This window comes from Eptesicus fuscus, chromosome 8 (genome assembly GCF_027574615.1).
Source record: "Eptesicus fuscus isolate TK198812 chromosome 8, DD_ASM_mEF_20220401, whole genome shotgun sequence".
In the NCBI taxonomy this organism is placed as follows: Eukaryota; Metazoa; Chordata; class Mammalia; order Chiroptera; family Vespertilionidae; genus Eptesicus; species Eptesicus fuscus.
In genome coordinates this window covers 63171746-63190400 of record NC_072480.1, presented here as the reverse complement: position 1 = coordinate 63190400, position 18655 = coordinate 63171746, and the positions used below count along the sequence as shown (strand labels likewise).

Genomic DNA, 18655 nt, shown 5'->3' with positions numbered 1-18655 from the left:
GGCGAGCTTCCGGTGGTTACTGAAAATTCTTTGCTCCCACGCCCTGAGGTCTTGCCCAATGCTCACACCCGCTGCCGCTCGCACCTGCTGCCAGTGCCCAGTGCCAGTCCCAATTGCTCAGCACCGTCAGGGTACAAGCAGTGGCTGCTGTCCCAGATCGCCTCTGAGGGCTTCTCTGCCTCCCTCTTCTCCTGAGGGGCAACTGGGGCAGCAGCCGCTGCTCGCACCCGCGAATGGCACTGGCCCCAATTGCTCCACGCCATCAGCAGGTGTGAGCGGGGCCAGTGCCAGTGCCATGAGTGCGTGGGAGCTGCAGTGGCGGGAGCAGGGCTGCTGGCAGAGAGGAGACCAGGGGCTACGGCGGAGGGGCTGGATGGGGGCACGGAAGATGTGCCGAGACCCGCCCCTGTGCCATAGCCTCGCAGCTCACAGTTCCTTTCAAGGTGCATGAATTTGTGCACTGGGCCCCTAGTCATACTATATGTATCCTCTGGCAATATTTTTTCTCATAGCATTCCATTATATAAACACTATCCTGTTGATGGACATTTTGGTTGTTTCCAATTACAAATTTTACTTTGATGAAATTCTTATACATATCTCCTTGACAAGTGTGAGTTTAAGTACCTACAAGTATCTTTTTCATCAGCACTAAACTGCTCTCCATAGTGGTTTTATAAGCTTGCTAAGGGGAGTTTAAAAGGCCTGTCTTATTTCACCACAATGTGTGAAGTGTCCTAGAACTATAAAAATGTCTTCTCCTATCTACACGCTTCATCAATACTTGATATTGTCAAAGTTTCCAATACACTATATTGCACAATTATACTTTTTATTGAGACAGAGCAGTGTTCTTTAGCTATTTTAGATTCCTCTTTTGTGAATTTCCCGTTACTAACTTTTGTCTAATTTCTGGATAACAAAACTTTGTTGACTGTGTGCACTGCAACTATTTTCTCCAGTCTGTAGTGTATATTTTAATTTCACTTAAATTGGTCAGAAAATTGTTTTCCTTTTTGCAAATTTAGCAATGTTTTTATATATATGGTTTTTAAATCAGTCTTTTAAAAAATCCTTCCCTACTATCTATCAAGCTTTACTTGTAAAATGTGTCTATGGCCTAGCCGGCGTGGCTCAGTAGTTGAGCGTAGACCTATGAACCAGGAGGACATGGTTTGATTCCCAATCAGGGCACATGGCCGGGTTGAGGGCTTGATCCCTAGTGTGCGGCGGGCGGGAGGCAGCCAATTAATTCCCTCTCATTATTGATGTTTTTCTCTCTTTTTCCCTCTCCCTTCCTCTCTGAAATCAATAAAAACATATTTAAAAAAATAAAATGTGTCTGCATTAGTTTTTAATCAACCCCAAATTGGTTGTTACAGAATATTTAAGATTGTGGTACTTTTAAAAATAGAAATAACCGGTCACCCCATGACTTTTGATGAAGTCAGTTTTGCTTCCACCTGAGTGGTTCTGCTCCCACACCCTTTTGCTCCACCCAAAGCATTTGTCTACACCTGCACCAGCAACAAATTCTAAATCTTCACAGCTGATAGGGCAAGACCTCTATTTGGTTTAACAAAATTCTCTTTAACAACATTTTACTTGAGAACCTATGTTCTTCAACATAAATTGGGATTTTGAGTAAAATTATACTGAATTTATAAATCCATTTGAGAATTGATATTTAGTTCTTTCAATGTTTCTTTTGTTCTTTCAATATCACATACAATTTTCTCCATAATTTTTTTTTTATTTCTAAGTATTACAAGTCATGCCTGCTATCATGTTAGGTTTCAGAGAGCTGCAGCAAAGCCAGCAAGTTGGGTACATACATGTAAGTATGTAAAGAGATGCACTTCCCCAGACACTTCTGAATTTTAAAGGACATTAACAAACCTGTGAACTTATACAACTCTTAGTACATTTATTCAATAATCTTACTACATTAATATAAACCGTTTAAAGATCTCTGACTTACTAGTTTGTGCAACAATATTGGTATGTTTTCTTAACATAGCAGCCGCAGTCTCAGAGAGGGTCACAATTACTTCAAGGGCAAGCTGGCGTTGCATATTATTGAGGCTAGTGTCTCCACACAACTATAAGGAAGACACATTTGCATATATTTAGTAGTTTATTCACTGAAAATAATAAGCACAACATTTACTTAAGTATTTAATTTACCTTTAGACTTAGCTGTAAAGTAGCTTCCAAATGAGGACGCAAATACTTTGGAACAGTATCTGCAATCTCCACAAGGGATTTTAGGACCGAATCATCATTCTGGTAGCACGAATCATTTACAGCCTAGAAAAGATGAAACAGAATGTAAAGTCTGGTAATAAACTACTAAAATAGAATGGAAAAGTTAATGTTTTATCATTGCCCTAAACTCTTTACAGTTTAATGACAACTAAAGAAAAATATCTACTAAATCCTCTGACCCATGCAGAATATTTCAGTTTTACCTCCTCTAACTCCTGTCTAACCAGTTTGCAATAGGGTTGCTATTTCTCTTAGGAGGTGTTTTCTTGGTTGTCATTACTAAAGATGGGCAAAAACAAGGAATAGTAGATATCCTCCATTTGTGTCACAAATGCTTCCAAGGAATTAACAAGACCTTCTTATCATGCATCTCATAAGATCGTAAATATAAAACACTTACAAAATGAACTTACTTATAATAATCAGAACCTGGAACCCAACTCACAAAATATTTTGCATAGTTTTAAAAATGTACTGTGAAAAAAAAAAGTGCCGTGATTCCCTTAAAAAAAAAAAATCACCTAATCTACTACGTCTTTTGTGGTAGTCATGCCCTAGCATTTATATGTAGAAAGCATGCCATTTTTATTATATGTTACTTTTTAAAAAATTCTTTTATTCACTTAGAACCATGTGTTGATATTTTAAAAACTTGTGCATGTATGTGAGCTATGTTACCTATGCATTTCATTTTAGGACAGAATATGGGAAGTTACAAAATATGTTATTAAAAAAATGGGTTTAGGGTCTAACAAGATTAACTGCTCCAATTTACTCAATCTTACTTTACCTTCTCATTGAGGCAGGTGTCCTTAACATAATAACTTATCCTTGACATTCAATAATGGGAATTAACCATAAACTATAATACAAACTGCTATAAACCTTCTGGTTAAGGTTAAGAACTGCAGTCTGATTTGGGTTTGAATCATGTAGGATTCCACCACTGTGACCTTGCCAACTTTCTTATCCCCTCCTCCTTAATTTTCCCTTATGTAAAACGGGCATTTAATTTCATAGGTTATTTGGTTGATTTAATGGAAATGGAAGTAACCCATGTGATTACATATTCAATAAGCTTAAGTTGCTTATATCATCTGTATTATAAAAAACTCTGAAACTCTAACCTAAGTATTTAAAAAGACTAAGAACCTATCAAAGCTAATAGATGTAAGTTCAAAGTGGACAATGATTTGCATGTTTTGTCCACTGCTGTATCCCCAGTGCCTAGTACCAGCACATAGTAGACAATGTATATTTACTGAATAAATGAATGTAACTCTGATATGCATTTATAAAACTACAGAAACCAATGAAGATATAATTATCACCTATTTTAAATGGTTTTCTTACCTGTAAGAATCCGGGTAACAAGTCTGCAAAATGTTTGAACAGAGCAACATTATGCTCATTTGCAAGTATAAATGCAGCTGTAGCTCTAGCAGATAGTGTTCGGATCTAAAATGATGAGTAAAAAATATCAAACATGAGACATTTTTAATGGATGCAAGTTCAGATTTGTTAGTAAGGATGAAGTTTTCTCTTTATCATATCAATAAAACTATTTATATATAGACTAGTGGCCCGGTGCACAGATTCGTGCACATTGAAAGTAAATTAATTAGAAGAAATATTTTAATATTGCTATTCGCCCTCTCTCTATAATAGAAGTGTCAACCAAATTCATGACCGACAATGACAGATAGAAACACACACATGCGATTGGCACCAGCAAGAGCTTTATATATATAGTGCATGTGCGAGTCAACATTTATTTTTAAATTGCCAGTGGGCATCATATGTACCAGTCGGCCGGTTGGTCAGACATACATACATGCAGTCGGTCACTTAGCCTTTTATATATATAGATTTGGGGGTGGGGGGGTGGGGTAAAGAATTATAAATTAGTCATCTGGAAAACCAGATGGACTGAGTCCCCAAATGGCACCAACCTAGTATTTATATTTTAAAGTATTAAAGACAATCTCCAAATACATAAATTCTTTCACAAGTTAGATGTTATCTTAAATTAGGTGTTAATATTAAGGAAATTGAAATGATTTACCGCTGGATGTTCCTGATCTTGCATACATTGAACTAACATCCGTTTGATGACGTCTAAATAGTGCTGCTGTTGGTTCCCAAAAATTCCAGGAAAGTTCCTAAAAAATGATTCAAAGTGTTTTTTAAAAAAACTACATTACATCTGCCCCGGCCAGATAGCTTAGTTGCTTAGAGTATTGTCCTATTACCCCAAGGCTGTGGGTTAGACCTGCAGTCAGGGCACATATAAGAATCAACCAATGAATATATAAATAAGTGGAAAACCAAATCAATGCTTCTCTCTTTTTTCTTCTTTCTAAAGTCAATGAAAAACAAAAAGAAACTACATTTCATCTTAGTAAAGTGATAACTAGAATATTTAATTAAATGTCTACCTGACTCAAAAGTGTGTATTAATCCTTAAGGTTGAAAAATACCCACCCCTCCAAGCAATCTTCTTTTGGGGTTGGGTGAATAGAAACAAACATAGTGGAGGTGATTAGTCTGGGAGTAGGGGGAGACCCAGGTGTACATGATTAAGCCGCCCAGCCCAGCCCAGCGCTTTCTTCTTATGCTCTGTCTCAGTGGGAAGCTAACCTAAAGTGCAGGATGGGACAAGAGCAACCACGCAGTTGCACATGGTAGCTGCAGTAACCATGCTTTCTCACATAGTCTGCTCCTAGTCTTGGTGATCCAGGGTAGTTTAAGTTCTGTTCTACTTTAAACTAGGTAAACAAACTAAATACTTTTACTTAATTCTCTCCTCTGGATTATTGATATAAATAAAATACATCTGACAAATAAAGAAGAAAATGGTGTTAATATCTACCCTTATCCTCTTCAGATGCTCAAGGTATATCTTATTGAAAAAATGTATATAATCCTTAAAATTTATAAACCAAATTTTATTTTAAATGCAGTGAATTGTATAACATGGTAGGGCAAAATTTTTCTTAATGCAGATAGTTACTGCATTCTAAACTTCGATCATCTGCTTATAAATACACAGCAGTTTATTAAAATATTACATTTTTATAAAGCTTGACCACAGAAGACCCAGAAAACAAAGGGACGCATGAGCCTTTTCTTTCTCTTCTTCAAGATGCCACTCCTAAAGCAGCTTTTTAAAAGCTACATTTAGTACTGTGTCCATTTTAAAGCCGAAGAAACTGTTCCAGAATGTTTTCAGAAAAATAAAATAAAATAAAAAAACAAAGCTCCAGCCAGGGAGGGCATGGCTCAGTGGTTGAGCATTGATCTATGAACCAGGTTCGATTCCCGCTAAGGGCACATGCCCAGGTTGTGGGCTGGATCCCCAATGTGGGGCATGCAGGAGGCCGCCGATCAGTGATTCTCTCTCATCACTGATGTTTCTATCTATCTCTCCCTCTCCGTTCCTCTCTGAAATCAATAAAAAATATATTAAAAAAATAAAGCTTCAGAGAGCCCTTATATACAAATGAGGATCATAATATGAAATAAAAAGCTTTGGTTTTTTTCCCCACCCCAATTTTACTTCCAACACAAATACAAAGCTTATCTGAAAGATTTTTAAGAATAAAAAGTTGTTATACTAGAAAATAAAAATGTGCTTTGTGTATTCATGACATTAACATTTTCAAAAAATTAGATCTATGTATATACCAGAAAATGTGAAGGGCAGCTTCCCGCAGTCCCATATTTTGAGAGCTGACTGAGTCAAAAAGGAACTTCAAACCTTCAGGCCATTGGTTGTTACCATCCTCATCTAAAAGTAAAGAAATCCAGGCATAAAGTGTGTAAGTCAGAACTTCACATCATTAAGGGTAAATCCTTTCATTATAAGCCTCATTCAAAATATAGTAGTAGAAAAATGTCATTTGCTCTATATTAAAAAAAAACTTCTAACACAATTAGGTTTTTAACCTAAAAATGATATAATAATCTTATAAAAAGCAATTGTTTATATTTGGGTTACATAGCACAAGTATTAAAAGGGGTCACTTCTAAGGAATTAAAGAAAAGGCATTTGGAGAATGGGGGATTTGGAGAAAAGGCATCACTGTGACTATTTGATTGGTTGAATCTTTGTATATATATATACTATTGCTATTAAAGAGTTTAAAAAGTAGGCAAAGCTAACATATGGTAACAAGGTCTTAAAACCAAAATAATTATTACTTTCAAACTGTAGATGATATAGGAGTGGGAATCCCAGGACCCAGAGCAGGGTGCTCACGCTTTCCAGTTTTAAGTGATATCAGATTTTATCAATGTATTTACTTTTAAACAAGATTTTAAAATACAAAATTTTTGTGCTACTTTGTAATAAAAATGAGCAACCACAAAAATATACTGCATTAGTTAACTCACCATTTATACCCGTACAAAAAATGTAGAGTTGTAGAAACTGCAATTGCACTTTTTCTTGTTAAAAATTTCCCTCCATTATTTGCTGATTTTCTGAAATGAGTGCTACTTAGTGAGATTAAGAAAAATACCCTTCACCTATCTCTTTAACATAAAAATGTTGCTTTGAGCGGTAATAAAATAGCTGCTTAAAAGAAAATACCTACGGCCCTGGCTGCGTAGCTCAGTTGGTTAGAGCGTCATCCCGATATACCAAGGTTGCAGGTTCAGTCACTGGTCAGGCACATACAAGAGTCAACCAATGAATGCATAAATAAGTGGAACAATGAACTTATTTCTTTCTCTCAAACTAATAAAAGAAAAACTTTTTAAATATATTTTTTTTATTGATTTTGAAAGGGAGAGGGAGAGAGAAATAGAAACATCAATAATGAGAATCATTGATCCGCTGTCTCCTACAACTCAGGCATGTGCCCTGACCTGGAATCGAATGGTTAACTTCCTGGTCCATAGGTTGACGCTCAACCACTGAACCACACTGGCCTGGCAATAAATGAAAAAAAATTAAAATACTATGAAAAGAACACCTTGAAACATTTTGAAAAGGTTTCTATTATCAAGTGACTGAGTTAAAAAATAATGTCACCTATAAAAACTCTTATCTGTACAGTTAAAAATAAGCCCTAGCTCAGTGGTTAGAGTGTCCACCCTTAGACCGAAGGGTCTCAGGTTCGATTCTAGTCAAGGGCACGTACCCCAGATGCAGGCTCAATACCCGGCCCTGGTCACAGCACGGATGGCAGGCAACCTATTGATGCCTCCCCCTCCGCCCCCAAGTCCCTTCCACTCTCTCTAAATATTAATTGGAAAAAAATCTTTGGGTGAGGATTAATAAAAAATAATAATAAAATTTTAAAATAGGATTTCCTAAGCTTTTTTAAAAATTCAAAATTAACAGTTTCATCCTGATCAGTATGGCTCAGTTGGTTGGAGATTTGTCCCATGCACTGAAGGGTTTCGGTCTGATTCCGGTTGGGCACATATGGGAGGCAACTGACTTATGTTCCTCTCTCTCTAAAATCAATAAAAATACATACTAAAAATATTGTTTCAGCCCTAGTCGGTTTGGCTCAGTGGCTAGTGCATCAGTCTGCAGACTGAAGGGGACCTGGGTTCAATTCCAGTCAATGGCATGTACCTTGGTTGCAGGCTCCTCCCTGGCCCGAGCACATATAGGAGGCAACCAATCAATGTGTTTCTCTCACATTGATAGTTCTGTCTTTCCCTCTCTTTAAAAATCAATGGAAAAATATCCTTGGGTGAGGATTAAAAAAAAAAAATTGTTTCAGTGGATTTTGAATGATTTTAGTAGTTGAGATTAAAGAATTGGTTATGGTTGGTTTTTTTTACTAGCACAACCAACAATGTTCTCCCACTTAGCCCTTATCATAGTGAGATATCCTTTCAACCTTTTAAACTTAATTCACTTAAATGAATTAAGTTTAAAATTACATTTATGGATCTGTCAAAAAAAATAATATTCAAGTAATTTATTAATATTTTCAGAGTGACCAAAAAGTCTTGACTGTTGATAAAAAGCAATTTTAGATGTTTTTCTTTTATCTCATCCTTTAAAAATACTTTTGGGTATTTTATCATGTAAATAGTATAATAGCACGTAATTTAGAAATACACAAATATAATAGCAAAAGCACCTGGATTCCACTAATTTCTTCTTGTATTGGCAAGTCTATAAAGTAGGCTATAAGTCAGCCTATGCTTTCAAAACTGTACAGGTTAAGCCTATGCTTTCAAAACTGTACAGGTTAAAACCAACAATTTTCCCCTAACCGGTTTGGCTCAATGGATAGAGCATCGGCCTGTGGACTAAAGGGTCCCAGGTTCGATTCCCACCAAGGGCATGTACCTTGGTTACAGGCACATCCCCAGTAGGGGGTGTGCAGGAGGCAGCTGATCGATGTTTCTCTCTCATCGATGTTTCTAACTCTCTATCCCTCTCCCTTCCTCACTGTAAAAAGTCAATAAAATATGTTAAAAAAAACAACCACCAAAACCAACAATTTTCAAGCAAACTATAATACTAATTCTCCACATGATAAACACCAATGGTATGACTCCATTTCACAAACATCTATCATTTTGGCCCTAAATGCAGAATCCATAATCACTCTCATTTTGAACAGAATAAATGATACTCAGGTTCTTGTGAATTTTCCTCTACAGATTCCACTTAAAAAAAAAAAGGAAAAAAAAAGAATATAACACTTGATCCTTGAACAATGTAGTAGTGAGGGCGGTTTAGGGGTACTGACCCCAACAGAAAATCAATTAACTTTTGACTCCCCCAATTTGTCTCTCAGTATCCGCTGGGGATTGATCTTAGGACCCGCGTCAGGTAACAAAATTCACGGATGCTCAAGTCTATTACATAAGATGGTGTAGAACAATGCATACAGTCAACCCACCGTATCCAGACTCCCAACAGCAAATTGCAAAAACAAAACAAAACAAAACCCCATAAGTGGACCCATGCAATTCAAACCCATGTTATTCAATGTCAACTGTGTTTTTTCTTTTATAACATAACTAGAGACCTGGTGCATGAATTCGTGCACGGGTGGGGTCCCTTGGCCTAGCAGGCAATCGGGGCTGATCAGAGCCGTCACGCCCAGTCCTGATCGGGCCTATTGGGGCCAGTGGGAGGTTGGCTGTGGGGGCGCACTGACCACCAGGGGGCAGCTCCTACGTTGAGTGTCTGTCCCCTGGTGGTCAGTGCACGTTATAGCGAGTGGTCATTCGGTTGTTCGGTCACTTAGGCTTTTATATATATAGATAATAATAAATGCATTTGCATACAAACCTATTAAATTTCTGGCCAACTCTGCAGCAATATCACAAATTTTCTTCCTCATGCTAGACTGTGTTTCCATTTGAATAATCATTAGTAGTTCACTCTTGATGGCAGTCTGGACATCAGAAGGAAGAGTTGGGTAGACTTCATCAAACGCAGAGGACAAAAGACGTCTTAGGAGAACAGCAGCCATTTGTCTAGCCTATAAATAGATAACATTGTTAATAACTTAGTTTCTTCCTAAAGGAAAAATTTCCAACAAACTAGATTCCCTCTGCCATTTATGTATTTCACTACTCTATTTTAATCCTCACCCAAGGATATTTTTTCCATTGATTTTTAGAGAAGATAGAGTGGAAGCGGGGAGGACTGGGAGAGAGAGATGGAAGGAAGGAGGGGAAGAGAGAAACATCCATATAAGAGAGACACATTGATTGGTTGCCTCCCACACACACCTGACAGGGGGTGGGGGTTGGGATGGGGTGTGTGTGCAACCAAGGTATATGCCCTTGACCAGGAATTGAACCTGTAACCCTTTTTTCCTGGGGCTGATGCTCTAACCACCGAGAAAAACTGGCCAGGGCTCATGACTCTTTTTACAATTCATTCCAAAAACATTTTATTAGATTTTGTAAAAAATACATTAAAGTATTTCTAATCACATTAGCCTACTATATAAGAAAATACCACCCAAAAGTATTTTTGTTTATAGCTGAGTAAAAGACCTGAACATAAACCTGTTTAAAATTCCTATTTTTAATACACTCTTTGGGGAGAAAAACAGATCTTAATAAAAATTGTATTTCCTACTTCTCTATTTGGCACTCACTCTAGTATCCAAAGTGCATCTTCCACATAATCACATACTCCCATCCTGGCCTATCTTGCTATATTACCGACTTTTCATTAACCTCTTTAGATAAAATGCTATCAAATCTATTTATGTCTATGCTTTATTCATGCAAACAAATATTTTAAGTTCCCAACTCCAAAAAAATGATAATCAATCTCAATGTGCATATTCTTATCCCATTTTCAAACCTGAAGAATTTATTTAAGTTTTGTGTTTCCTGTATAATATTCCTTTAGATTATCAAAGATTATCAAAAGTTGACACAAACACCATTCTAAAATTTGATACTAAACCCATAAACCAAATTATACATGTTCTTTTTCTTTTTTGGGCTACAGCTATTCTTTATCAAATTACTTTGGGACTATGATCTCAACAAAAAGAGTTAAGCTATACAAATAAAATTTGCCAATTTTTTTCTCCATTTACTTTTCACTGAGAAATCTTTTCATCTGAACTACTTATAATAGATAGCAAACTTACTAAAAAATTTGTACTCTAATCTAGCCCTAGGCTGGTTTGGCTCAGTTGATAGAGTGTCGGCCTATGGACTGATGGGTCCTGGGTTCGATTTTGGTCAAGGGCACATGCCCAGGTTGCAGACTCGATCCCCAGTGGGGGGCGTGCAGGAGGCAGCCAATCAATGATTCTCTCTCATCACTGATGTTTCTATTTCTCTTTGTCCCTCTCCCTTCCTCTCTGAAATCAATAAAAAGAAAAAAACTGTTCCAGTCTCCCATTAGACCACGATTAAAAAAAACACAAAACTTTATATGCTAGCCCTAGCCGGTTTGGCTCATTGGATAGAGCAGTGATGGGCAACCTTTTGAGCTTAGTGTGTCAAACTTCGCCAAAAAACTGAGCATAACTCGGGTAGTGTGTCACTTTGAGGAAAAAACATTATTTCGCAAATGTTTCATCCCCAGGAGCAGCAAATGTTTCATCCTCGGCATGCAGCCACCTCAGCGGCCGCGTGTCATCAGAAACGGCTACGCGTGTCAGTGCTGACACGCGAGTCATAGGTTCGCCATCACTGGGATAGAGTGTCAGCCCGCAGACTGAAAGGTCCTGGGTTTGATTTCTGTCAAGGGCACATACTTCAGTTGCAGGCTCGATCCCTGGCCCTGGTTGGGGCGCTGCAGGAGGCAACTATTCCATGTGTCTCTCTCACATGGATGTTTCTCTGTCTCTCCCTATTCCTTACACACTTTCTAAAAATCAATGCTATAAATATAGCCTTGGATAAGGATTAACAACAAAAATTCAAAGTGGTTAAAATTCCTATAAAAGTGGCTAAAATATTTCTATTCCCACACATATACTGTAAACAATGAAGCCACAATAAAAATGCTGAGGCCAGTTCACAATCATCTAATTCCTCAGTTAAATCAAGATTTAAATGGGTTTCAATATAGGTATTTTTTAAAATCTTCACCTGAGGATTGTTTCTATTGATTTTTAGAGAAAGAGGAAGGGAGAAACATGGATGTAAGAGAGAAACAGATCAGTTGCCTCCCACATGTGCCCAGACTGGGGATCAAACCCACAACCTTTTGGTGTAGGGGATGATGCTCCAATCAACTGAGCCACCTGACCAAAGCTCAATATGGGTTTTTAAAAGTAAAATTCAACAACTTTTATATTATTCTGTTTTAAAATTTGTTTTGTAGCTGTGCATCCTCTCTGTGGGAAGCATGCTCTGGCCTTTTCCCTCCCCTCCTTCTTCTTCCCAGGTGTCCTAACCTTTGCCTTTCTTTCCCCTAAGCTCCAAGGGCCCTGCTTTTGTTTCTGTAATGTTTCTTGAGCCTACACAGCCCACATGGCTCACTTCTACTACTTCTGCAACTTTTCAAATAAATTTTCTCTTATAATTTGAAAAAATAATTGTCTTGTAGCTAACTTGCATCTGTCTTCAAGAATTAAAATAGCCAACTTTTTAGAGACTTAAATTTATTTTTCATATTTGACAATCATTTTGAATTAAAGAATAGATATATGTTGTCTCGATTTGGGTATTTTAATGCTTTTTCCAAAATAAACAGGATATGCAAGTCACATTCAATGTTATACACAGATATTACTTTTGGGAAGAAAAGAAATTAGCTATAAATTCATAGAAAAGCAGGAAAAACTATACATTTGATTTGGTAACTAGTTAATTTGCTAAAAGCCATGATTTTAAAAGGACTCTACAAAATGTCCTTTATTCTCCAAACATCTTTATAATAGATATTTCTCTCCATTTAGAGATAGCTATAAGGGTAACATTTCTTCCTTTAAAATGAACTGTCTTGAGCTAGAAAATTTTTTATAGCCACAGAAATCACTTATATTTAATAATTTTAATGTAATTATTTTTAAAATATTAACTTTTTTTGACATGGGGGATACATCATCGTCATTTTTAATACGAGCACTTAAAATTTTTTTTAATTCCAAAATAGCTTCTAGCAAATAAGTTCCAAGTTCTGATAATGTCTACACAGTAACAGTACTCCTCACTATCCACTTTGACCACCATCTAACACCCAACTTAACTTATAAGAATATATTCTCGCCCTAGCTGCTTTTGCTCAGTGGTTAGAACATCGACCTGCGGACTGAAGGGTCCCTGGTTTGATTCCGGTCAAGGGCACATGCCTGGTTGGCAGGCTCAATCCCCAGTAGGGGGCGTGCAGGAGGCAGCCAATCAGTGATTTTCTCTCATTATTGATGTCTCCGTCTCGCCCTCTCCCTTTTTCTCTGAAATAATAATAATAACAACAACAACAAAGAATATATTCTCAAATATTATAGTACCTCCTCAGCAGCTGTAGTATTTCTGATGGCCTGTAAGAGGAATGTGATCTTTGACTGGCCTGGGATATTCTCATAGGTTTCCTACATGAAAAAGAAAGATATGAAAGGTTAGAATATAGTTAGAAAACATCATGAGTATACCAGTAAAAAGAAATGAAGGCTGGGAAAGATACATGCATGCGAAGTCATATAATCTAGGCCTGGTGTTAAAATTTCCTCCTATACCATAAAATATACTTCAGATAGGTTAGGGAAAAAAAGATGTTCAAAGAGTTACTTATTAAATTCCTTTCTACCATTATCTCTTAAGATTTTTTTGACGCACTTTTGATCCCCTGATTAACAAAACTCAAGGCCTATGAAGGTATTAAGTGTGACTTGAGCTACCATGCTGCAAAGTAAGTACTCACTATCTCCTTAGATCATGGAAAACTGCTTATCTTGTCAACATTTTTAGATCAGAAGATATGGAACTGGTCCAAATGAGCACTACTTACAACTATCATATGAAGCAAGTCAGAAAAAGGGAAAATGTTCAAATTCTTTATGCTACCTTTTTTTTCAAGCAAGGATTATACTAAAACCATATTATACACAAAAAATACATATAGTCAGAAGAAATTTGGCCAGGAGACTTTATTAGATTTTGAAATCTAGGTTTTGAGACTAAGGACACTTCCCTCCTTTTCTATTAATAATGTCAAATGAGAGCAAATTGGTTAACAATAAAAATTAAGTTGACACCAAAAGACAGATGGTCAGAGTGGATCAAAACACAAGACCTAAGTATATAATGTCTACAAAATTAAGTGAAAGTATTATCCATGTGCACGTATAAAAATTCTAACAATAGCAGTCTTTTACTATGAAAAATAAATCATTAATTTAAGTACACTTTGAATTGCTTTCCCCAAGAAACCTCTTTAAACTGATCGACTAGAATTGGCAATAAGTAAGTATAGATAGTCCATTCTCATATATCCACTTCAAGGGTATAATGTAGATAACATGTTAATTTTGTAGCAGTCTAAGTTCAAAGAGCTTGCCTGCTGTCTACTAGCTACCACCCCATAAAATTTACCTGGTTTCTCTGGACAGAAGTGATAAGGACAAAAAAGGGAAAACAGGGTGTTTCTGAATCCACATCTACGTTACACTTTTTATTAAGTGATTGCTCCATGGCATCCTGGAGATACTGACATATCCTAGCCTACATAATAAAATGCTAATATGCAAATTGACCAAACAGCAGAACGACCGGTTACTACGATGTGCACTGACCACCAGGGGGCAGATGCTCAACGCAGGAGCTGCCCCCTGATGGTCAGTGTGCTCCCACAGGGGGAGTGCTGCTCAGCCAGAAGCTGGGCTCACAGCTGGTGAGCGCAGCAGTGGTGGGAGCCTCTCCAGCCTCTGTGGCAGCGCTAAGGATGTCCCCTGAGGGCTCCTGGAAGGCGCGAGGGCGCAGGCCAGGCTGAGGGACCCCCGAGTGTACGAATCTTGTGCACCGGGCCACTAGTAAGGAAATAAGGCTCAGAAATGAAATGACTTGCCCAAAGTAGACCTTGGTCTTCTGAGGCTAACTACACTCAAAATCTCCTTGGCACTAAATGCTCTCCGGGTTTCACCCTTGGGGGATGACTCCACCAAACAACCAGTTCTATTTATACAGCACTACATAGTTTTCAAATTTCTCAAACATTATCTCAATCTAGGGAAGAACAAATTTGGTAGAAAGAATTCAAAATCTTCTGATAATCTCACGTTTCTCTCAAGTATACAAGCACATAGAACATAACAATGCTGAAAACTGTAGCACAAAGCAGTCACAACTGAGAGAAGATGGCTTGAATTTATTTACCCAGAAATGATGTAATTTATGTAAAAATATTCAAAAGATTGCAAAAATAGATATACTTTGAGATTTTTCACTTAATCTTTATCAAAGCAACTCAAAAACCAATATAGCCTTTTCATTTATACATAATCTCTCGCAGTACACTAAAAATGTCTTTTTATTCCTTGTATCTTGGCTGAGCCCCTGGTGTACTGTAGATGCTATAAATGTTTAACCATTAAATCTCCAATGGCTAAATCAAGTTTTGGCAAAAAAGTCTTTATTAGTATATCACTCTCAGAAATCCTGTTAAAGAGTAATATGCAAATTAACCGTCACTCCATCACAAAGATGGCAGCACCCATAGCCACAAGATGGCGGCGCCCAGTCCCCTCAGCCCTGCCGCTGGAGTGTCTGGGCCTGTCGGCCCGGCCGGGGGTTGCAAGGACGAAGCGGTGAGGCTGGATCTGCCACCGGAGGGGGCGGATCCAGCCTTGCCACACCGTCGCTGCTGGAGTGTCCAGGCCTGTCACTGACAGAGCCTGGACAGCAGGGCATGGGGGCTTCTTTCGCAGGGCGGAGGCGGGGAAGCCCCCAGGCCAGGCAGACAGAGCCAGGACAGCAGGGCATGGGGGCTTCCTTAGCGCAGCAGTGGCGGGGAAGCCCCCAGACATGGCAGACAGAGCCCAGACAGCAGGGCTTGGGGGCTTCCTTTGCTTGGCGGCTAAGCCCCCAGGCCCAGCAGACAGAGAGCGGACAGCAGGGTATGGGGGCTTTGTCTCCATGGCTGCGGCGAAGCCCCCAAGCCCCGCAGAGAGCAGAGAACCACGGGGAGTGAGCCTAAGCCATCAGTAGGACATCCCCTGACAGCTCTTGGATTGGAGAGGGTGAAGGTTGGGCCGAGGGACCCCCGTGCACGAATTTCGTGCACCGGGCCTCTAATTTTCATTATAAATTAGAAATCAAGGAGGAACAGTTTAGCATGAGTGACACCTGACTCCTGAGAGGTTTCTCCCATTTGATCTGTTCCACTGTAGCATTTCAGATATAGTATTACAAAACATGGGCCAGGAAAATAGTTTGAAAAGGATAGTTTGATAAAAAGAAAAAAGCTTTAAAATCTGGTGTAACTTTGTCATCTTGGTTGGGTGGCTCAGTTGGTTGGAGCATCATCCCGTACACCAAAATATGGTGGCTCGATTCCCAGTCAGGGCATGTACCCAGGTTTTGGGTTTGATCCCTGTTCAGGGTGCATTCGAGAGGCAACTGATTGATATTTCTGTCTCACATCAATGTTTCTCTCTCTCTCTCTCAAATAAAAACAATTTTTAAAAAGTGCCCTCAGGGGAGGCTTTAAAAAATTATTTTAAAATCCCCTATAATAAAAGGCTAATATGCCAATCAACTGAATGGCAGAACGACTGGTTGCTATGATACACGCTGACCACCAGGGGGCAGACACTCAATGCAGGAGCTGCCCCCTGGTGGTCAGTGCGCTCCCACAGGGGGAGCGCCGCTCAGCCAGAAGCCAGGCTCACAGCTGGCAAGTGCAGCGGTGGTGGCAGGAGCCTCTCCTGCCTCTACTGCAGGCAGGTGGTAAGGAGCGAGCGAGGGGTCCTGGACTGTGAGAGCCCTAGACTGCAAGAGGGATGTCTGACTGCTGGCTTAGGCCCAATCCCCTAGTAAGTAAGTAAGTAAGTAAGTAATAAATAAATAAATAAATAAAAACTTTTTCTTAGTCTAAATAGGTCGAGTCCCACAAAGGCAGGTATGGTATCTTTTCCTCTTTGTATTCCTAGAACCTAGCATATTAGAGTATGAAGAATATTTCTAAGCAAATATAAAGAAAACTTCTAGGACTATTCCTAGCACTAGCCCAGGCAAATTCAATGAATGTCACCAGTGTCGTGGCAAATGAAATTTCAATTCCATTTGTTCTACATGCACAATCGTACAATATAAGGAAATTTCACCTCCCACCTTTCCTGCCCACAAAGGAGAAATGCTAACATACTTATCTCACTCATTCCATAAATATTTAGAGAGCCTATCTTGTGAATGGATACATAAAAGAGACAACTTTTACCCAGTAAACACCTGGGTTCCTCAAAAATCAGATGTAGTTTTCAATGTTACCCTCCTTTAATTCAAATCAATATTGCCCTCCTTCAATTTAAAGTTCTATATTAGAATCAAAGAGGTATAAAGTCAATGGGAAAAATTAATTAGCCCTGGCCAGGTAGCTCAGTTCGTTGGAGCATCATCCCGCACCCCAAAAGGTTGTGGGTTCAATTCCCAGTCAGGGCATATACCTAGGTTATGGGTTTGACCCTAGTTGGGGCGCATATGGGAGGAAACCAATCAGTTTTTCTCTCTCTCAAAAATCAATTTAAAAAAATCCTCAGGTGAGGATTTAAAAAATTAATAAAAATATACAATCTATGCATATGATTGATAAAATACTTATTTCATATAAAAATGTCATCATGGCCCTAGCTGGTTTGGCTCATGGATAGTGTTGGCCTGTGGACTGAAGGATCCTGGGTTCTGCTCAAGGGCACATATCTTGGTGGCAAGCTCAATCCCAGCCCTGGCACATGTGAGAGGCAACCAATCAATGTACCTCTTCTCGCGTCGATGTTTTTCTCTCTCTCTCCCCTCACCCCCCTCCACTCTCTGTAAAAATCAATGGAAAAAATGTCATCGGATGAGGATTGATAACAACAAAAAAAAGTCATCATGGATATTTAACTCTGGATTACCTGTCAATTATTTATTCAATTGTTCATTCATATTAATTATATTTTGAAACAAGGACATTTAAATTATTTCTTCAAATAGTGTAAACATATTTTTGTAAAGTAAGAGAAAAATCCTTGAAGATTTTTAAATAGAAGATATAGAGCCTATCAAATGATTTATACAATGAAAAAAACTTAAACTTTTTAAAGTTTTGAAGTTCTTCAATGATTTAAATAATTACAATAAAAGAATCTTTTACTGTACTTAACATCCTATTTGAATATAAAAAAAAGTCACCTTAGTCAACAGTTTGGTATTTATGTGTCAACTAAGTATTTTTATTTTGATTGAGTAAATTACAAAGATATTTCCTGAGCCCTGGCCAAGCCCTTAGTTAAAAAAAAAAAATTCTGTATTTGTTGTATCAGGCTGTGATAAAGGGCTCATTTTATAACGCAAAAAAGGGGGTATTGGGTATCATTATGTGCAGATATTTCTTTTTTTCAAATAATATTTTGCTTTCATTACAGATTAGCATGTTACTAAGTTATATGGTGCCAAGGAGCTGCCCCTCTAACACTTACTTTTTTCTATGTCAAATGAAGAAAAGCCTGTATTATAATATTTTACATATACTAAAAATGTATATATTATTTGAATGTTTTCACTAGGAATAAAGAGACTAAGAGAATAACAGTACTTATTTTCAATTGTTCTATATGAGAAAATTTACTGAGTGCTGCTAACTATCCCCAAAGTGATAAAAAATTTACAACAGGCACCAACTGGAATTCAAGCTGAACCAGACACATATTTTTGTTCTACAGAAGAGAGATTCCCCGCTAGGCTTGACAATAGAGACTTAAGCAACTAGAAGGAAGAGGCAGAATTA

General features: G+C 38.1%; 1 protein-coding gene across 1 annotated transcript in view; it reads right to left on the bottom strand.

The window, feature by feature from the left end:
• Positions 1 to 18655, bottom strand: part of IPO5 (importin 5) — a 68173-nt gene that overhangs the window by 32408 nt on the left and 17110 nt on the right. Inside the window, exons 4-10 of the mRNA XM_008143981.3 lie at positions 13185 to 13265; positions 9542 to 9734; positions 5956 to 6058; positions 4334 to 4430; positions 3622 to 3726; positions 2188 to 2310; positions 1982 to 2102 (exon numbers count right to left, since the gene is read on the bottom strand). Coding sequence (XP_008142203.1) covers positions 1982 to 2102; positions 2188 to 2310; positions 3622 to 3726; positions 4334 to 4430; positions 5956 to 6058; positions 9542 to 9734; positions 13185 to 13265 — 823 coding nt within the window. The remainder of the gene's footprint in view (positions 1 to 1981; positions 2103 to 2187; positions 2311 to 3621; positions 3727 to 4333; positions 4431 to 5955; positions 6059 to 9541; positions 9735 to 13184; positions 13266 to 18655) is intronic.